The sequence below is a fragment of the Meleagris gallopavo genome, chromosome 8, assembly GCF_905368555.1.
Source record: "Meleagris gallopavo chromosome 8, MGAL_WU_HG_1.1, whole genome shotgun sequence".
Lineage (NCBI taxonomy): Eukaryota > Metazoa > Chordata > Aves > Galliformes > Phasianidae > Meleagris > Meleagris gallopavo.
This window is the reverse complement of record NC_139411.1, coordinates 16,065,689-16,083,703: the sequence shown is the minus strand read 5'-3', so window position 1 is coordinate 16,083,703 and position 18,015 is coordinate 16,065,689. Positions and strand designations below refer to the sequence as shown.

Below are 18,015 nucleotides of genomic sequence, written 5' to 3'. Positions count from 1 at the left end.
GGTGTTATTTCAGAGGAGAACTTTTTAAAGTTGTACTACTAAATAGCTTTTTAAAACTTTATGCAGCAGTTCTTCAAGAAATACTAAAGGAAGATTTGTTATCTTTGCAGAATTTGTAGCAAATCATAGTATGTAACCTTTGTCATAGCTCCCTTCTTTTCGCATCAGATTTAGTGAATTGTTTGATCAGAGAGATTTAAGTAGCTTTAGATTTCTTCTTAGTTTGTCTATTGCAAAGTGAAGCTTATTAACACAATTTTTATCTTATAAATTGCAATATTAGAGATATAATCAAACTCAATACATGACTGAAAATATTTCTGAAGAACACATTGTTAAATAATGAATGTGGTAGAAATCATAAATGATAATTAAAATGAGAGAGACAATTCTCAGTTCCAGGCAAAGGCTTTCAATAACTTTTTCCGATAGAATAGTAATAACTTCTCATGTTTGTGCTGATTATAGTTCTTTATTAGAAGTATTTGCAATGTCCACCAAATTAAGAACTTTTTGCATTGATTAATTGTTATGAAACTAAGTTCAAAATCAAGTAAAATGTGTTTTTAAACCATTCATTTAATTTTTCTGGTTTTCCTCTTGAAGAAGGTAGACTAAAATTTTCTTTGATTATGTTTGTACTAATCAGTGAGTGCCCCAAAGGGATATTGTAGTGTTTTTTCTTTCCTAAGCTTGCAGTCATGTACAGTATTGTCAGAAAGTTTTATAACATTGATCTTTGACGTGTGCAAAGGGGATGTGTTTTACTGCTGAGCAAGCATTTACAATATCAGATTTCTGACTTTGTATTCCCATTTGGAACTCAGAAATGCTGAGGAAAGGGAATTCCACCTGCGCTGAAGTTTGTCTTGTAAATCTGTTCAGCTGATGTGTATTTTAAGATCATGGAAACATGGACATGCAAAAGCAGATGGGAATATAAATCTTCAGGGGTCACTTAATCAGGGATGTTAGGGCTCTTTATACATAGTGATTTTAACAGTCTCAAGGTTTTATGAGCGTGTTTGAATCGTTATGACTGGTAATAAAACTTCAGTGGAGTTAGGGGACTTTCAGTAGGAGAAGGTTATGAATTGGAAACTTCATCAGAATCATCAACGCTCTAATGAATTCAAATTAACTAATGGAGCTGGTTGTGAAAGGCCGTGAAAACTGTTTGAAATTATTGTATTATGCTGGGGTCTGAAGTCCCTGGGAAGCTCTCTAGATATATGGATAAGGTACCTTTGCATCTTGTCACCTTTGTTTTTAATGTAGAGAATCTTCCATAATTCTCTAACGTAAACTTGTTGCTGCTTCTGTTTTGTGGAATTAAAATCTGTCAGCTGAATACACTCAAACTCAGAAATGACATACCTACCCTGGGATATCTTGAGGCTACCCTCCTTGATTTAAAATTTCTGGCAAGAATTAACCACTTTTTCTTCAGTGCTGTAAAAGTGGAAAAAGCCAAAACTGAATTGCTGAAAAGAATTTCTGGGCTAAAAGGTTGCTAAGAGACTGTGCTTTAATATGACATCCTGTGATTTGCCCTGTTTCTCATTGCTACTTGCAAATGAACTGCAAGGTTCACTTCTCTGCACCTTAATTCCTTCTTCCAAACAGATTTTTTCTGTTAACTCTAGGCAAGGGCAGCTGATGCTCTCAAAACCAAGATAAGCAAGTTGACACGCAGTTTCTGCATCTTTGATCTGCCTGCTATCTGCTTCTCTGCATTTTGTGTTCAAGCACTCAGAATAATCGATCCCTCCAGGACCATCATACACCTCACTGTTGTTTTAGACTTTGTTTTAAACAAGGTGTTTGTGCACCTTGAATATCTTTTTCTTGATGTCTGAGATTGCCTCAAAGATGTGGCAAGGACTGGGAGGACCGCACTTATTTTCTGCAGTGTTTCATCAGTGTTGGAATTCTGCCTTTAGCCCTTTTGGATGTTCATGCCAGCTATGCTAGGGCAAATTTTGTGCAGTATTTGAGTCTCAGCAAAGGCTTAACTTCTTCACTGGGACATCCTTCAAAATGCAGCTAAGAATGTGGCAGATTTTACTCAAATATGAGAGCTTTTTAAAACTTGATGGCTTAAAGCTTTCAGTACCCTTAGCATTTCAAGCAGATGTAGAAGTCTGTTTTTTCTTTTATCTCTTCACCTTTATATGTGTTCCTTGGGTGATGTTCTACTCTTTGTGCTTTTGGAGCCCAAAATTGTTTCCAGTTTGTGTTTGTTAGTAGGATCTCATTACTATTGAATGTGGAATTCTGAAGCTCTTGTATGCCTTAGCTGAACTTCCATTGATTTTTGAGTCTTTCCAGTATATTAATCATTTTATTTTGTTGTGTTTGAATTATAAATGGAAAACAGAGCATAAGGCAACTAAAAATAATTTTAGTAATAGCAAGTGAAGTGAACTCTCTCTAGTTTTTGAAGGAGTATGATGGTAGTTTTATACAAAATTACTAATTAATGCTGAATTTCTAGAGTATGCCGTGGTAGAACCTCCTTAATTCTGACATTTCATAAGCTGTGGCTGCTTACCTTGTTCTGCATGTAATACGTAATTTTAAGGTTCCCATTAAGACTAGTATGACTAATGTAATATTCTGACTGCAGAATCGAAGCAACTTGAACTATTTAGGTTGTACCATTTTTGTTTTGTTTGGACAGTAGATTCTAAGATTTCTAGTGTGCATTTTTAATGATTTAATTGTATTAGTTATTTACAAAGTACTTATCTTGGGATCAAGAAACTACTGTTGGCATCCTTTATTCTTTGTTGAAACTGGAAAGAGGTATTTTCTATGACAGATAGCTTAATCCAGGCTACAGCCATCCGTGACTGCTGTAAGGTAAAATAAGTGTTGGTTGCCACTGAAAGAGGTGAATGTGTTAGCACCACAGATTTTCATTCATTGAGCCAGATCAGGAAATGAAATAACTGAATGAGACCTGCCTGAAAAAAAGGGAAAAAAACTAGTTATATGTGTTCAGCAGATTGCTCCTTCACATTTGCTTGAAAGGGACTGTGGAGTCCTTGGTCAAAAACAGCATTTATGTTGAAATTGACTCAGCTTAATGCTTCTGGCTAAATTTTTTAACAGTTCTATTTATTACCCAAAGTAACATCCTATATTAGCAATTCAATTGTTATAAAATTAAAAACGATTGATTTTGAAGCCTTCTTTTCTTGCTGTGTGTGATGTTTTGTCCAATTCCACGTAGAAAACTTTCACTGTACTGATTCATTACCTCTACTGGGGGAAGGTTTCATGCTGTCTAAGGGTGCAGTTTTGGTAGGTGACAGGAAAGATCAAGCTGCTGCCTTGACAGTTAATTTTTATTGCTTTTCTCCCTTGTGCATTAAGCAGTCAAGGCACCACAGCCTGCCAGTTGCTGTTTAATATTAGATATGCCCATAAAAATTTTAATTATCACCTTCGAATGAAGTTTAATCTACAGTTGTCAGAAAATATGAAACACATGGTACTCAAACATAAATTATTTCCCCCTCAACAATGTTTCCTTTCAAATAAGGAGAAGCAAATTCTGTGCCTTCAGTCAAGGGCAGTAAATATTCTTTCCCCCTTAGAACAAACAAAGAAAAGGTGTGGTGTAGAAACAACACAAGCTTGGCGAGGTTGATGGTTTCTCCTGTGACAACTACAATCTGTGTACTAAATCACATACTCAGGTGTGAAGAAGATATGTAAGAAAAATGCAGTAGCTGAAATAAGTATGTTTTAATGCAATGTCTTGATAGAAAAACTCATGTAATTTGCTCGCATTTCTGTGAATTATGGAGAGTGTGTGCTTGGTTTTTTCATGAACTACTGTTTTTTCAGTTGTAGTAGATCTGCTGTTCACATAATTTGTTTTCTGAAGTAATGGTGAACACTGCTGAACGAATCTCTTAAAAGACTCATTAGGATGTAGTTCTTGCATCTCTGCCTGTTGTGCAACTGCTATTATTGCTTCTTATTAAAATTTTAAAAAATGAATAAAACTGCTGGTCCCTGTGGAGAGGTGCTTCTGTGGGAAAGCAGAGCAACCTTCATTGATCCTGCCTTCGTTCCTTCTCACTGTTTGTGATGATAAAATGAAGGCAAGTAAGGGCCTGAGCTGCTTTTACAATTGTATTGTATTGTAATCTCATTTTTGAAACCTTCAAGGCAGAAATCTTTCTTTTTTCCTCTTAAGTTTGTCTTTTTTTTCTTTTTTCACTCAAGATCTGGTTTTATCCCTACACAAACTCTATTTGTTTCAGATTTGGCTTTAAACTCTCTGGGTTTAGGAATTGCCTAGCCTGCATTGTAACTGCCATGGTAATTTGGGGCAATAGGCAGAACGTGTTCATCTTGGGAGGAGGCAATGTTTTCACCTCAGATCTGAAATAAATAGGATGTCAGAAGCTAAAAAAAAGCTAGTTATTTCTGGTCATTTGTCATGTCCAAAGAATGTCAAGAATGAAGAAAGTAATTTTCAGCTAGCATCAGTCTACACAGGTAGGCTACCTTGAGGTTGGGCGGTGAGATGAAAGTGAGAGAGAAGGTGCTACTGAGATTAATGGTGTGTGTTGATTGTAGACAACACTGGTTTTGCTGATCAGCTTTCTAAGAACAGCAAGTTGCTGTCACCGGAGCCCTGTTGTTTGAGAAGACTGAATATTCATGTCTTTATCAGCTAGTGCAGCTTGTCAGAGGCAGGTGGAAGTGGAAGACATTGCTAAGTCTGCACTGTGATCTCCCCTTGCTCATTTTGTTTGCCCGCCCTTGCACTGCAAAATTATCTCAGTTAATTTTTAGACTTCTTAGTGGTTCCAGGAAAAAAAAAAAAGCACTCTAAATCCAGGCATTCTCAGAATGTAGTATAGCATTAAGACAAGTGGTGCATTGTACTGCTCAGTAGATTTCAGCAAAGGTTCTGGCTGTTCAGTGTGAAATTCATTTGTTTTTCAACTAAATAGAACAAAATATATTACAACATTGTCAGTCATGTTTTGGCTGATATGATAACAAAACCACAAGCACTCGGGTTTTCTGATAGATGGCAATTACAGATGTACTGAGGACAGGTTGGCAGGAAGCCATTATTCAAGGAACATTGGTCTGTCTTAGCTCGTTGTATGCAAGTAATCATTTCTAGATTTCAGAGTTGTTGGTGGGTCTGTCTCCCAAAAAAAACGCAAGAGCCATGCCCAGCAGGAGCAAATTGGGCCTGTTCCTTGCTCACCTGATCTGCAGGCATTCAGCTCTGTGGTTGTATCACCAGTGTGTGATGATGCTGGATGCCTTTCCTCATCTCTCGAGTCTGCCAGCTCGGTGGCTAGACCTTGGTTTCCTTCTCTGAGGCTGTATTCCTTCCATGCAGATTTTCTATGGTAGATGTTTTGTAAGATGGAAAATCATAAGTAATCATATGTAAGTTTTCTTCCAGTGAGACTGAAATTCAAGGCCATTGCTGGACAGTTTTTCTGCAGTAAAGTATTGAGATAGATTTGCTTTCTACTGATATCCACAGCCAAAATTTATTTATGAGATCAAGAACTGAAATGAAGCTACAGACTCTTGATAACTCTGCCTGCAAAAGCCAGCTGTAGTTGGATGAGTAGTACAGATGCAGTCCTGTGGTGCCCCTGGCTGAGCTTCCTACAAGTGCCAAGCAGAAGCCCACCTTATAGCCAACTGGGGAGAACCACAGACAAAGGCAGCCTTCTCATCCCATATCCCTGAGCAGGCAGAGTGCAAAGCAACCTCGTCTTTCAGTGGAAATGATTTTGATATGGTCAGCTCAAATTCCTTAGAGTCTCTTCAGGCCTTAATTCTTGAATATCTTTTTACCCCCCTACAGCTCAGACAAGCTGGGTCTTTTTCGTCTATATCCATTAGATCTAAAGTTGTTATTTATTTTTGTGGTAGTGGTGCTCTTATCTGGTTAAGTTTGAAGGGTTTTTGAAGTATATTATTAAATGTATCACTGAAGATGTTCTTTGTCTCAGCAGGTTTTTGGCATTTCTCTCTCAAAATTCTCATCTGCTCATTCTTTTAGGTTGAGAAGGTTTCAAGTGCAGAGCCTGCATCCATTAAGTGAATTATATACTTCCATAATTCATTCTTAGTTGACCTCAGTGTCCCACCTAAGACATTGTGCTTGCTTACCTGTGTTTTTCCAGTAATGGAAAAGAAATGGGAGATAATAAATGTATGTCTGCTTTATTATTGCCAAGTGTAAATACTACTTAGTTTCCCCTTATTTACTGATGAAGCTTCTCATTTTAGTGGCTAATAATGCAATGCTTTAATAACATCTCCTCAAAGAGGTATAAAACAATATGGAGAGTGTTTCTGCTTGTTGACTGCCTGGTTGGTGTACCACTTCTGTGAATTTTAAAATCTTGATCCATTCAACCGTAGGCAATGTTTCCTGTTTGCATCTGGCCCGGGCTAGTGGTATTGTGCAAGTCAGTAACACAGGGATAACCCACTCACTCCCTCTTGGCAGATGTTACTTTAAACTCATGTCATTGACTTAATACTTGTTGTATTGAACTAAAGTAGTACAATTCCTCATCCTCAAAAGTTAGTAAAATGTTTAAAGCTAATTCATTTTATGCTAAAGGTTTGTGAGTATTTAACTTGTTGCTAAACGTTTTTTTTCTGTTTTGGAAGGTGAAAATACACTACCTTCCAGGAATAGTAGTAGAGATACATATGTATATTGGAAAAATTGTCATGCTAAGTTTTTAGGGAGGATGCTTCATTGGAAAGACGTGGAACGTTACCTTGACTTTGCATTATGCTTAAACCTAATTTTGATATGTAAGTAGGGCCATTGTGCTTTTAAACTAAGTATTTAAATATACCAGTGGTCATTTGTGTCTTGGGCCATCTGTGTTCTTAATTACCTGCATGATGGATAGCAGAGAAAATCAGACCTAGTATTTTGATTGGTAGCGTTCTGATGTGGTTTTGCAATTCTTGTTTAGGGTTCTTGTGGGTATTGGATTTAAATTCTTGTACCCAACAGTATTTGTTGTAGATTTGTATGCAATTACCTAACTGCTAGACTGACTCCCAAAGATAGCTGCAAAAAGTGAAAAGAAGCTGGCAAAGTTCCCAGTGATGAAACACAATTGAGGTTTCAGTTTAATTCCATAGCGATTAATACAGTGTTTAGAGGAAAACAATAAAATAAAGAATCTGCAATAGTTCTATAGTTGATGTAAGAAAATATCTCTGACACTTTTTAATAATATCTATTACGAAGTCTCTCAGGGAATAAATACTTCATTTGATAAAATAGTTGTATATTAACTAATGCTTCATAACCAAGAATATGATTCACAGCAGTGACTAATATAGACAGACAGGGTAGATTGATTATCTTCTTTCATCTTTTTGAAGTTTTTGGATTTTTTTTTTTAATTATTTTTCATTTACAGGTGGCAGTATGCTGTATTTGTTTCTTTGTCATTCTTCCACTGAACCTCGTTGGTACAATTCTTGGCCGAAATCTGTCAGGACAGCCCAATTTTCCATGTCGTGTCAATGCAGTGCCTCGTCCCATACCAGAAAAAAAATGGTAAGAAAAACCATACATGTTAACTAAATGCATTTGCTTCAATACATTTAAAGTGACTTATCACTACAGCTTTCTAAAGTAACTTTTCTGAGTAGAGTTATGTCTGGAAGAGTACTTTTACTAAAATTTTATAAGTATGACATTTTTCTTTTGAATGCAACCACCAACCACAGTTAATGGGTAATAGATAAAGCAGATTTTACAGTCCAGGATCACTGGTTTACATTTGGCCTGAAATGCTCTTTAGTCTCTTATGTAAAAAGGATGGTTCCAACCTATTTCTGATATGTATGTCTTGAAACTAAACCTGTTTTCCTTAGTTAATGCCTCTTACAGGTTTAGGATTCAGTGTGCCTTGGAGGCAGAACTGTTCTGTTTAATGGTCTACACTTTCAAGTTGAGACATTTGCAGGGTAAAGGTGGGGAAGAGCTTGTAGTGCTCTTCTGTATTTTTGTTGATGGTACAGAGCCTAAAATATTCCGATGTAAATTGTTTGAATTACAGATAAGCCTTAATTATTTTTGCAAGATTTGTAAAGGAGTGCCTGGTCTCAAAGAGTAGACTTGTGTTTTTTTTGCAATGCTTGAATGCAGCCACTTTTTCCTATTAATTTAACGTAGAGATTGAGGCAGCAAACTATGGAAATGAAAATATTCTCAGAGGATTTTCTTAATAGATTTTTCTTGCTTTCCTGTTCAGAGGAACACAGTGTGAAGGGGGCACTGAAACGTGTACACTCACAGTATCCAGGAAGTGCAGCACTCTTAATCTCTTGTTAGTGGTGGATTGTGCAGCACAAATGCTAGGATTTGATTTATACTGTGGCCTGTATCTTGGGAATCTGATAGATTTTGCAGGATAGGATGACACGACAGAAAAAAAAGTGCTTTCCATAAAGATAATGTAAATGCATGGTGTCAGTTTAGACAGCTCTCCCTATAAATAATAAAAGAAGCTCTAAATTAAATCACTGGTTACCAACCATGTTTGAATCACTGCAAGTACTAGACAGGTCACCTTTAGTAGGTGACAGCCTCACCTGCAGGTGGGTAAGTATTAATTTTTGGCCATATGCTTATGACTCAGTATAGCGTTAAAATGAACACTGGTTCTTCGTCATATAAGGATGACCCCAGGGAATTTTCATTCCGGTATTTGCAGTTCTGTCGTCAACAACAACGCTGAGTTATAATCACTTCGTTCAGGGCTGGTGGATGTTCTGGGGTTTGATTGCTTAGGCCCTTTCCTGGCAAGAGAAATTCTTTCTGTAGCTGTTAAGGCTGCTTAGATGCATGCCTCTATGCTTGTAGATCAGTGTGAGTCTTACGTTTGCTTCATGTTTCCCCAAGAGTGACTCCTCATTCTACCCATATGCAACATCCTTGGGGGTGCCTTCTTTCTAATATACTGGTACGAGACATATTCTTGTTAGCATGCCTTTAAATAATTTTCTGGGCTTTATAAAGTACCTAGTTATATGTTGTATTATATTTTTAGAAATATTATTATTGTCCCTAAACTGGTCTTTATATCTTTCAGGTTCATGGAACCAGCTGTTATTGTTTGCCTTGGTGGAATCCTCCCTTTTGGATCAATTTTTATTGAAATGTGAGTTTGACAGCTACTTGCCCATTTGATTAAAAACAGTAAGTTAAGTCGAATTGCAATATTATCTGCATATTTTGTTTACTTTTACTCTCTGCAGGTATTTCATTTTTACTTCATTCTGGGCTTACAAGATCTACTATGTTTATGGCTTTATGATGTTGGTTCTGGTTATCCTCTGCATTGTGACAGTTTGTGTGACTATCGTTTGTACATATTTCCTGCTAAACGCGGAGGATTACAGGTGGTAAGTATTGTGCTGTTTGCATAGTTGATCAGGCTGATAGTTTTGTAGAATCAAGAGTCTTGACAGGTCTTTTCAAAGTATCCCATGTCCAGATTTTATCTGTAGGGAGTAAAAGTGAGTTCTTGGATCCATTCTACAGAGGAACTTTCTTGATGAGCATGCATTTGAGCATGTATGTGTATATGCATTAAAAAATACATTGAGGTACAAGTGAATATAAAGAAGGATCATCATTTGATATCGGCAGTTGATCTTGGTCTTGCAGTAGCAGCTTTTATCATGTGTAGCAAATGTAGATTTTGATAAATAAGTCTGTAGAACCAGGATGCTTTATTTTTAGTGCATTGTGCATCTTCTTGGGAAGCATTTTCAGTAGATGTGTGATAAGTGTGTGTGTGTTTACTTTCAGGCAGTGGACAAGCTTTCTTTCTGCCGCATCAACTGCGATATATGTTTACATGTACTCCTTTTACTACTACTTTTTCAAGACAAAGTAAGTGACAGTTTTCTTGAATATCAGTTTGCCAAAGAAGTTTATTGGGGTATACAGGGAAAAATACCTACCATAAATTCTTATTTTTTCTTTTTCAGAATGTATGGCTTGTTTCAAACATCATTTTACTTTGGTTATATGGCAGTATTTAGCACAGCTTTGGGAATAATGTGTGGTAAGTTTCGAATATACTGAAATTTTTCAGTCAGAATTTTTCAGACTGTTATGTTTTCTCACTTTAGCTCTGTGTTTTTGATGCAGGAATGTGTATGAATTTTAAGGAAGAGTATGTATGTATTGTGGAGCGAATTTCAGCTCCTCTACAAAGTTGAAAGACTCAGTGTTAGGCAAGAATACAAACAAAAAGGGATAGGTTATTTTTAGAGCAGACTAACTTCCTCGAAGTAAATTCCATGTTCGATGAGTCCATGTTAATATTTTGTTTTGGAGTTCTTAGTGTAGCCCTTTGCCAAGCAGCTGAGTATACGCACTGGGGCACCATTGGAGTTGCAGTACTGATGACTTCTGTATCCTGTGACGTGTTTGTGTGGGTGACAGTTCAGAAAGGACTGGAACATCAGGGCAGCATTTGTAAAATAAGTATTGACATTCAGAGATGAAGGAGAATGCAGAGTGCTCCTATGTTCAGCAGGATTTCGTTGCTTTTCAAGGTACCTGTTTTAACAGGTGTTTAGTGAAAAATAGCATTGTTATGGAAGTCATCCAGTGAAGCCATGTATATTTGTTTGTCTGATAGTTTTATTTTTATCCTTTTTTTTTTTTTTTTCCCAGAAAGAAACTGCTTCTTGGTTCTTTTATGCATTATGTATGATCCTTACTTAGTACTTTCCTGCATAGCAGTGAGTGAATAGTCCTCTAGACTCTAGTGGAAGGTTTTCTCTGAGTTAGATATTTGGGACCCATGGTGCCTTACTGGAGTTGAGTTTATTTTCTGTAAGGTATACATCTCCTGATATCTCAAGAGAATAATTTCACAATGTTTTTTAAAAAGAGAAGAATCATCTCTTAACCTCTTTCCTCTCATGAAATCTAATCTTGCCTCATTGGGTTCTTGGCACATTACAAGACTTCCCTGCTGTTTTGGTAGTCTCACAGCCATTTTTTTTTTCTTTAATAGGCTTATACTTTTCAGCTCTAATCTTTTCTTTATAAAGTGCTCGGGCTGGTATTGATTAAAATGTCTGTGATGCAGAAGCTGAGCTTGCCTACCAGTTCCTGTAATTAGAATGTTTTTTAAAACACGGAAGAGTCAGGTTGTCAGATGTTTTCCTGTCATGGTAGTACTGTACTTGATGGAATATTAGGACAAAAATCTAAATTTTTTTCAGATCAGAAAATACTTCTGTTACGTTTCATTTTCACACCTCTATTGAGATTTTTTTTTTTGGTCTTTTTTTTAACTGTGTTATAAGAGAAACTTTGAGATTTCTTTTTACTGAGAACTCATATTTCCAGTATGGGGGGGGGAGGAGAAGTCTCCTGTCAAAAAAAAGCATTTGTCCAGTAAGTTAGCACAATTCTCTACTGAGTGTACAACTCTTGTGTGATGTTCGTAGAGCTGTGGTTTGGATGCTTATGCATATGGCCATGTTCAGTATCACAGTTGGCTATAAGATGAACTAGTTCAGACCAAGGCAGCCACAGTGTAAGTGTGCAGGCTAGTATCATCCAATTCTTTTTAAGTGCTGATGATGATGCTTAGTTGTGGGATACTTTGATCCATTAAGTCTTTTGTCCTCTGCAAAACATTCACAAGATCTGGAACTGGATTGTAGGAAGCCCATGAGAACTTCCAAATCTGTGGAGCTTCTTGTGCTTTCCTCTTGCTGCCGGAGAATAAAACTGGTTCCCCAACTCAGTGTATGGCTGTCTTTGTTTCAGCTGGGATGGAATTGCTTTCTTCAGAGTGTCTGATATGATTCTATATTTTGCTTCTAGGGGAAAAGGGATGTTGACAGTGTTCATAGTTGCTGCTAAGCAGTGTTGTATCAAGCTAATGACGTTGCAGCTAAGGATCCAAGGAGCTGGGAGGGAACAAAATTAAGACAGCTGACTTAGAGTAGCTGAAGGGATATTCCATACCAAACAACATCATGTGGGAGTTTTGAAGGGAGTTGGGAGTTCATCTCACCCTCTTCTCACTGAGGAGCTAGCTGGGCATTGGTCAGGGTGCACTGAGCAATTGCTTGTGCAGCACTTGTTATATACATTCATTATATAAACGTATGTATAGTTATTACTATTTTTTTCTCTATCTTAGTAAATAGTTTTTTCTCAACCCACAAACTCTGCTTTGTTGTTTCTGATTCTGTCCCTCATTCCACTGGGAAAAGGGAGGAGCGAGCGAACAACTGTGTGGCACTCAGCCACCTGCCAGCTTAAACCACAGCAGTCATTTTGGTGCCCAATGTAGGGCCCAAAGGGTTGAGATAACAGCAGATCTGACCAGAGCATGTTGACACAGGGTGTTGTGGTAGTTTAATAATTGCTGATCATTATATTAATTTTTTCCCTATTTATGGAGCTCTTTAGGAGTCTTGTCGTGGAGCTGTACAGAATAGCATCTTGCTTACTGTTTGTTTTCCCTGCTGTGTCGTCTGTTAGATTAAGGTTTTTATTTTGCTATGCTGTGTGGCCTTGTCTTATAATGAAATAGGCAGCTGAGAAGTTTTGTGTGCATGTGACATTGCAGTCATCTGTGGGCTTTGGGAACCACGTTGTTGATACTTTAGTGATTACACTCTTTGCTTTGCCTCTTTGCCAGATCTATGTAGGCAAGTTAGGCACCTTATCAGGTGATAAGAAACTAAAGAAAGAAACTGTTTTTTTTTTCTTTCTTATTTAATTTACATAAACTAACTGTCCTGCATTATTCTCAGGAGGACGTTCTTTGTTTGTCTTCATTGTCTAGTGTTCCTTGTCCACTCCCCTGACTTCTGTTCACTGCCTGTGAAGTGACTTTTAGATTGAACCCCTGAACTTGGCCACGGTCATTAGTGGTACTTCCCTGATACAGTTGCTGTGGTTCAGAGTGAGTTGTGACTTGCTTATGGAGTTGAGAGCTGTAGTCTCATGTGGCTGCTGTTTTCTACTACTCCTCACTTTTATTGCATCCGCATATTCCCAAATGAAGCAGAATTAGTTGTTTGTTCTCCCAAATACCTTGTGGTATCTGGCGTCGCATCACTAGAGAAGCTCTCAAAGAACAAGTTCTGGAATGTGTGTGAGTTTAGGAACTGATCTGGGCATTGGATCTGCTGGCAGCGCCTGCTTTAACAGGCAAAATACGATGAATCTTAGAACAGGAATTCAGTACCCTTATTTTGTCCATTTGCTGACTGAGACAGAAGATTAATGTCATTAACAGGCTACAGAAAAGTCTACTTGTGCTTCTGTTTAACTCCAAGCTTATGTCATGTCTGCAAATCACTGCCTGGCCTCCCCTCTGCTGCATTCTCAGTGCGTTTAATGCTTATGAGCAGCAGCCTGATCTTGTGCGTACTGTATTCATTTTAATGATACTCTACTTTGTCCAGGCTTGTAATACAAGTACTTCATTTGCTGACCAGGGAGTGACTGCCGTATTTGCCCTGCTTGAAATGTCACACAACAGCACAGGCTACCTCTGCAGGCTCTTTATTATTCCAGTTGTTATATAAATGATGCATCAGGTTTGCTTTATTTAGGTTTCTTGATATTACATGAATGTTGGGCTTCTAGAATTTGAAAAACAGAGTTTTGAGCAAGTTTAGTGGCTGGACTCGTGAATTATCTGAGCAGTCCCCAAAATTTAAAGAACTGTCATGCTTCTGAATAAATCTGTGTTCTGCAGATATTGTAAGACAACTGTGTTTACTCAGCCTGGCAAACTTGGTTCTGAGTTTTACCAGTAGGTTACTCAATCTCTTTCCGAGAAAAGGTCTCGGTCTCATGTATTTCTTCATGTTTCTAAGTGTGCTTAGTCTTTCAGTATTTTGGGTGTGGCATAAACTGTTGCCCTGTTTAAAACAAAACAAACCAACAACAACAACAAAAAAAAAACCAAAAAAACAAAACCAAAAACAAAAAAACCCCCCAAACAAAAAAATTCAGTGACCTGTTCTTTTACTACTGCTGTGACAGTGCATAATCTGCTCATGACTCTTACTAATTTGAAAACCACAGGTTGCAATTTCCTTTAACTACTAACTGCTACTAGTTTAATCTCTTTGCACAGACCTCCTTGGAGTTTAAGGCTCCTGGGATGGGGATCTATTATTATTTGTGCCTTGTGGGAAGAAAAAAGCCATCTGCCAATAAAACATTCATCCAGAAGGCATGCAACTTATAATAAAAACCTGCCCTCCCATCTACCTTCCCTGCAGAGTGGGTGATTGTATGTTTTTTACCCTCTGTTCAGAAAAAGGGACCCGGTTATTGGCAGCAGTAGGGGGGCTACTATATTTATCGAGGCCAAGTGAGCATGGCCTCTTGATAAGATGGCTTAATGGATTTAGTTTGCTAGGATAGGGGAGTTCTTGCCAGATGATTGCTGGGAGCGTGGATAATTGGAGAGAATGTTTGAGAAGCAGATAAATAATTTTGTGTGCAGAGTGTGATTTTATGCGACTGTTTATTTCTGGTTTATTTTGATCAGCTCTCTAACATTCAACGTTTTCTGCTTCCTTTGCAGGAGCTATTGGTTACATGGGAACAAGTGCCTTTGTTCGAAAAATCTACACTAATGTGAAAATTGATTAAGGAAGTAAGGAAGTTGAACTATGGATCAGTTCCTGTTTTCAGGGGGATGAACTTGCACAACTAAAAGCGCGAGAAGAGATTTGGGTTTTAACACTGGGCACTGTATGGGTCTCCATTTTGTGGATGGCTTAAAGTAACATCTATTTCATTGATCCTAGGTTCTTAATGACTGCTTTCTCCAACTGTTCACAGCAAATGCTTGGATTATATGCAGTAGGCATTACTACAGTACGTGGCTAATCTTCCCAAAAAACAAACAAACAAAAAAGACCCCAGCGCATTTAAGATGAATAGACTAGCTCTCTTCAGTGAAGAGGACAAACGGTTTATTTAAAGCATTTGTTCCATTCAGTAAAAAGGGGGAAGCTTGGCTGCTAAAACTGCTTGATCAGTAGTCTTCCTGGTACTTAACATTTCTAACTTATGTAAAAATGCTGTTCCAGAAAGATTACTTTTCTGATTTTTACTGCCATTGCCAGGATAGGAGGTATGTTTTATATTTTGAATCCAGGTGCTTTTTGGTTTATTTGCGTTACTGACTATACCCTCCATTCGTTTAAAAATAATTTAAAAATATATTAAAAAAAAAAAACCCACATGCATGTAATATATCAGCTCTCATTCTAGTTGGACCAACTTCCTTTTATTTATCTTTAAGGTGATATCCAACTATATCTTAAATCCATCCAAAGAAAATAGATTTTGAAGACGGATGTGTTCTCTGCAATGCAATTTACTGTACAGTTAGAAAGCAAAATGTTAAATGAAGAGGATTGTTTGTTTTTTAATAAACACTCTGAGGTCTAGATTAAAACAAAACCAACATTTTAACTGAATGTCTAAAGTGATTCTCCTTTTTTTTTTCTTTCCCAAGTTATTCTTGCTTTTTTGGGGGGTTTGAATGAAGATTTTCCTTTAGACATTATACAAGGGGTAATAAGTGTATATAACATTAAATAATGTAACTTAGGTGTAGATCCCAAATGTATTTGGATGTACAGATTTACTACAGAGTACTTTTCTGATGATTCGGTGTAAAAATGTGTGAATTTGGGTGGCTTTTTACATCTTGCCTGCCATTGCATGAAAAGTTGGGTTTTCTTCACAACGTGTGTATGTCATGCTTTTCTGTTCTTTCCTTTCTCAAGCTCTTACAGGAATTAAATTTGTAATTTAGAACATTTTAATTTTTGTTAATCCTATCTGGACACTTGTGTAACATCAAAAGCACAGTTGCTTTACAGTGTTCAGAAAACTAAAATAAACTTTTCAGACAAAAATGTTCTGATTGTGAAAATAGATGAGTTTACAGTTGAAAATGTTTGATAAGGCAGTGAATGCCTGTTTCTGTATATGACATCAGTATGTTTTTCAAGTATCAAGACTCCACACACTGAATTCAGAATTTCCTTAAAACTGTGTTGTACGATACAGCTCCATTGTGGCTCATCAGCATCTTAGAATTCTTTTTGACTGGACTGTTTGTGGAGGAATCTGTTCTGTGATGGAGCTGGTATACTGAGAAAAAATGGGGTAAGCACGGACTAAAATGAATGGGCAAATAAAGGTCTCTCCAAGATGACTGTTAATTATGCACTGTCTTTAGCTAGAAAGATCCTGAGTGTGTTTGTGACAGATTTAAGAAATGTTTAGCATGATGCCTTTTGGTTTTTGTTTTTTCTGGGGGGGAGGGGAGCATCTGATATACAGGGATGTTTTTATCAGTGTGACTGTCTGAAGTAGGGCATCTACCATGGAGAATGTGACTTCCTTAATTTAAAGAATGAGAAAAGTATTTGTATTGATCAATACTTTATTGTCTCTATGTAAAAAGTACAGATAATGCAGTCGCCACAATGAGAACCAATCCTGTTTCTGCGGGGGTGGGCTGGGGGAACTGACCTTAAAGGTAGTAATAAGAAGCAATGCATCTGGCTGTGTATAGCTTCTGTAACATATTTGAGCTCTCAGCTCAGACACTGTTGGCCAATTTTAACCAATCTGTCAGAAAATAATTAGGTTTTGCTTCAAGTGAACGGGTGGTGTCTGCAGTAGAGCACTGGCATTTAACAGAGACGGTTGTTTTTTTTTAAGGTGCCGGCTGATTTTGAGATGGACTCATAAACTGGGTCAACAGTTAGTTTTCCTTTGTTCAAAAACATGGAGTCTTAAAGCAGAGAATGGGTTTTGTGCTAGTTCTTGCTAGTGTGAGAAGCCCTTTTTTCATCCATGTTCTAAATCTCAAGTGAGAAGCCATTATCTGTACACAATAAATACATAAAGTACTCCTCTGAGATGCAAGTTTAAAGGGAATATTTTTTATAATGGGTCTGTTTTTCTATTTAGAGCACTGCTATGTGATTAGTCTATCAGAAATGTCACCAAACCGTTTGTGAATTTCATTTAATCACTTTTTAATGCCACAGAATGGTGGGCTGCCTACTTGCTTTCTCTATTCTTTGACATTATTAGCTTTTGCATATCTAGATAAGATTGTATAGCTTTTAAAGTGACATTGAAAAGATACTTACTGCTCAGGCATTGCTTTTGTTTCTGTAAGCACATTCCTTTGGAGAAGTACTGTGTTTAAATAATTGACATTTTTATACTTTCACCTTAGTATATGAATAAATCGGGGATTTGCTTTGTTTTTCCCCTTTGCTTTGGTTTCTGAAGGAGTGCAAAATGCGACTAGTCCTGAACAGCCTGTCTCTGGTTGCTGTTTGGGAGTAAGGCCATTTATTTGCCCCACCCTCGTCTCCCCCTCCAAAAAAAAAAAAAAAGTGGCTCTGATGTGAACCATTCTGTTTAGTAGAATTTGGAAGCTCTCTGCTTAGATGATGTAGTCCTTCCTCTTTTATGGAAGAAATAAAGATCTTACAGCCAACACTCCTCTTTTCATGGTTGTTTCTCAGGAGTTTCTGGTTCTTGAAGCTTTTTGATGACTCCTCAGTTGGCCATCAGCGTTTCTCCTCTTAGGACTGGGGCCAGAGAATTCAGCAAGTAGTAGTGCAGTGATAAGTGTTACTTCTGGTACTTTCTTTGTAAGAATTGGACTAACGCTAGATTGAAAATGTTGTCATGTTTGTTTACAGTCTCAGTTATGCTCTTCTCTGATGTCTAAATGTTTTGAAACAACAGTTGTCTATTAATTCCTTCCCAGTTTTACATTCCAAAGCGTGCATAAAGGGTGCAGAAATGATTAATCTGGGTGAACTTCTCACAAGTTTCAGCTAGAAACAGTTAGAAAAACAATACTGTTGAATATGACACTTTTGATGCTATAAAACTGGATAAAATTGATAGCACGCTTT

General features: G+C 37.3%; 1 protein-coding gene across 1 annotated transcript in view; it reads left to right on the top strand.

Annotated features, from left to right (window-relative positions):
• The window catches only part of TM9SF3 (transmembrane 9 superfamily member 3), a 43,443-nt gene extending 27,906 nt beyond the window's left edge, over positions 1–15,537 (top strand). The window contains exons 10-15 of the mRNA XM_085229857.1: positions 7,455–7,594; positions 9,135–9,203; positions 9,301–9,447; positions 9,857–9,940; positions 10,039–10,115; positions 14,634–15,537. Of these exons, the coding sequence (XP_085085983.1) occupies positions 7,455–7,594; positions 9,135–9,203; positions 9,301–9,447; positions 9,857–9,940; positions 10,039–10,115; positions 14,634–14,701 (585 nt within the window). The 3' untranslated portion in view covers positions 14,702–15,537. The remainder of the gene's footprint in view (positions 1–7,454; positions 7,595–9,134; positions 9,204–9,300; positions 9,448–9,856; positions 9,941–10,038; positions 10,116–14,633) is intronic.
• The last annotated feature ends 2,478 nt before the right edge of the window (positions 15,538–18,015 follow it).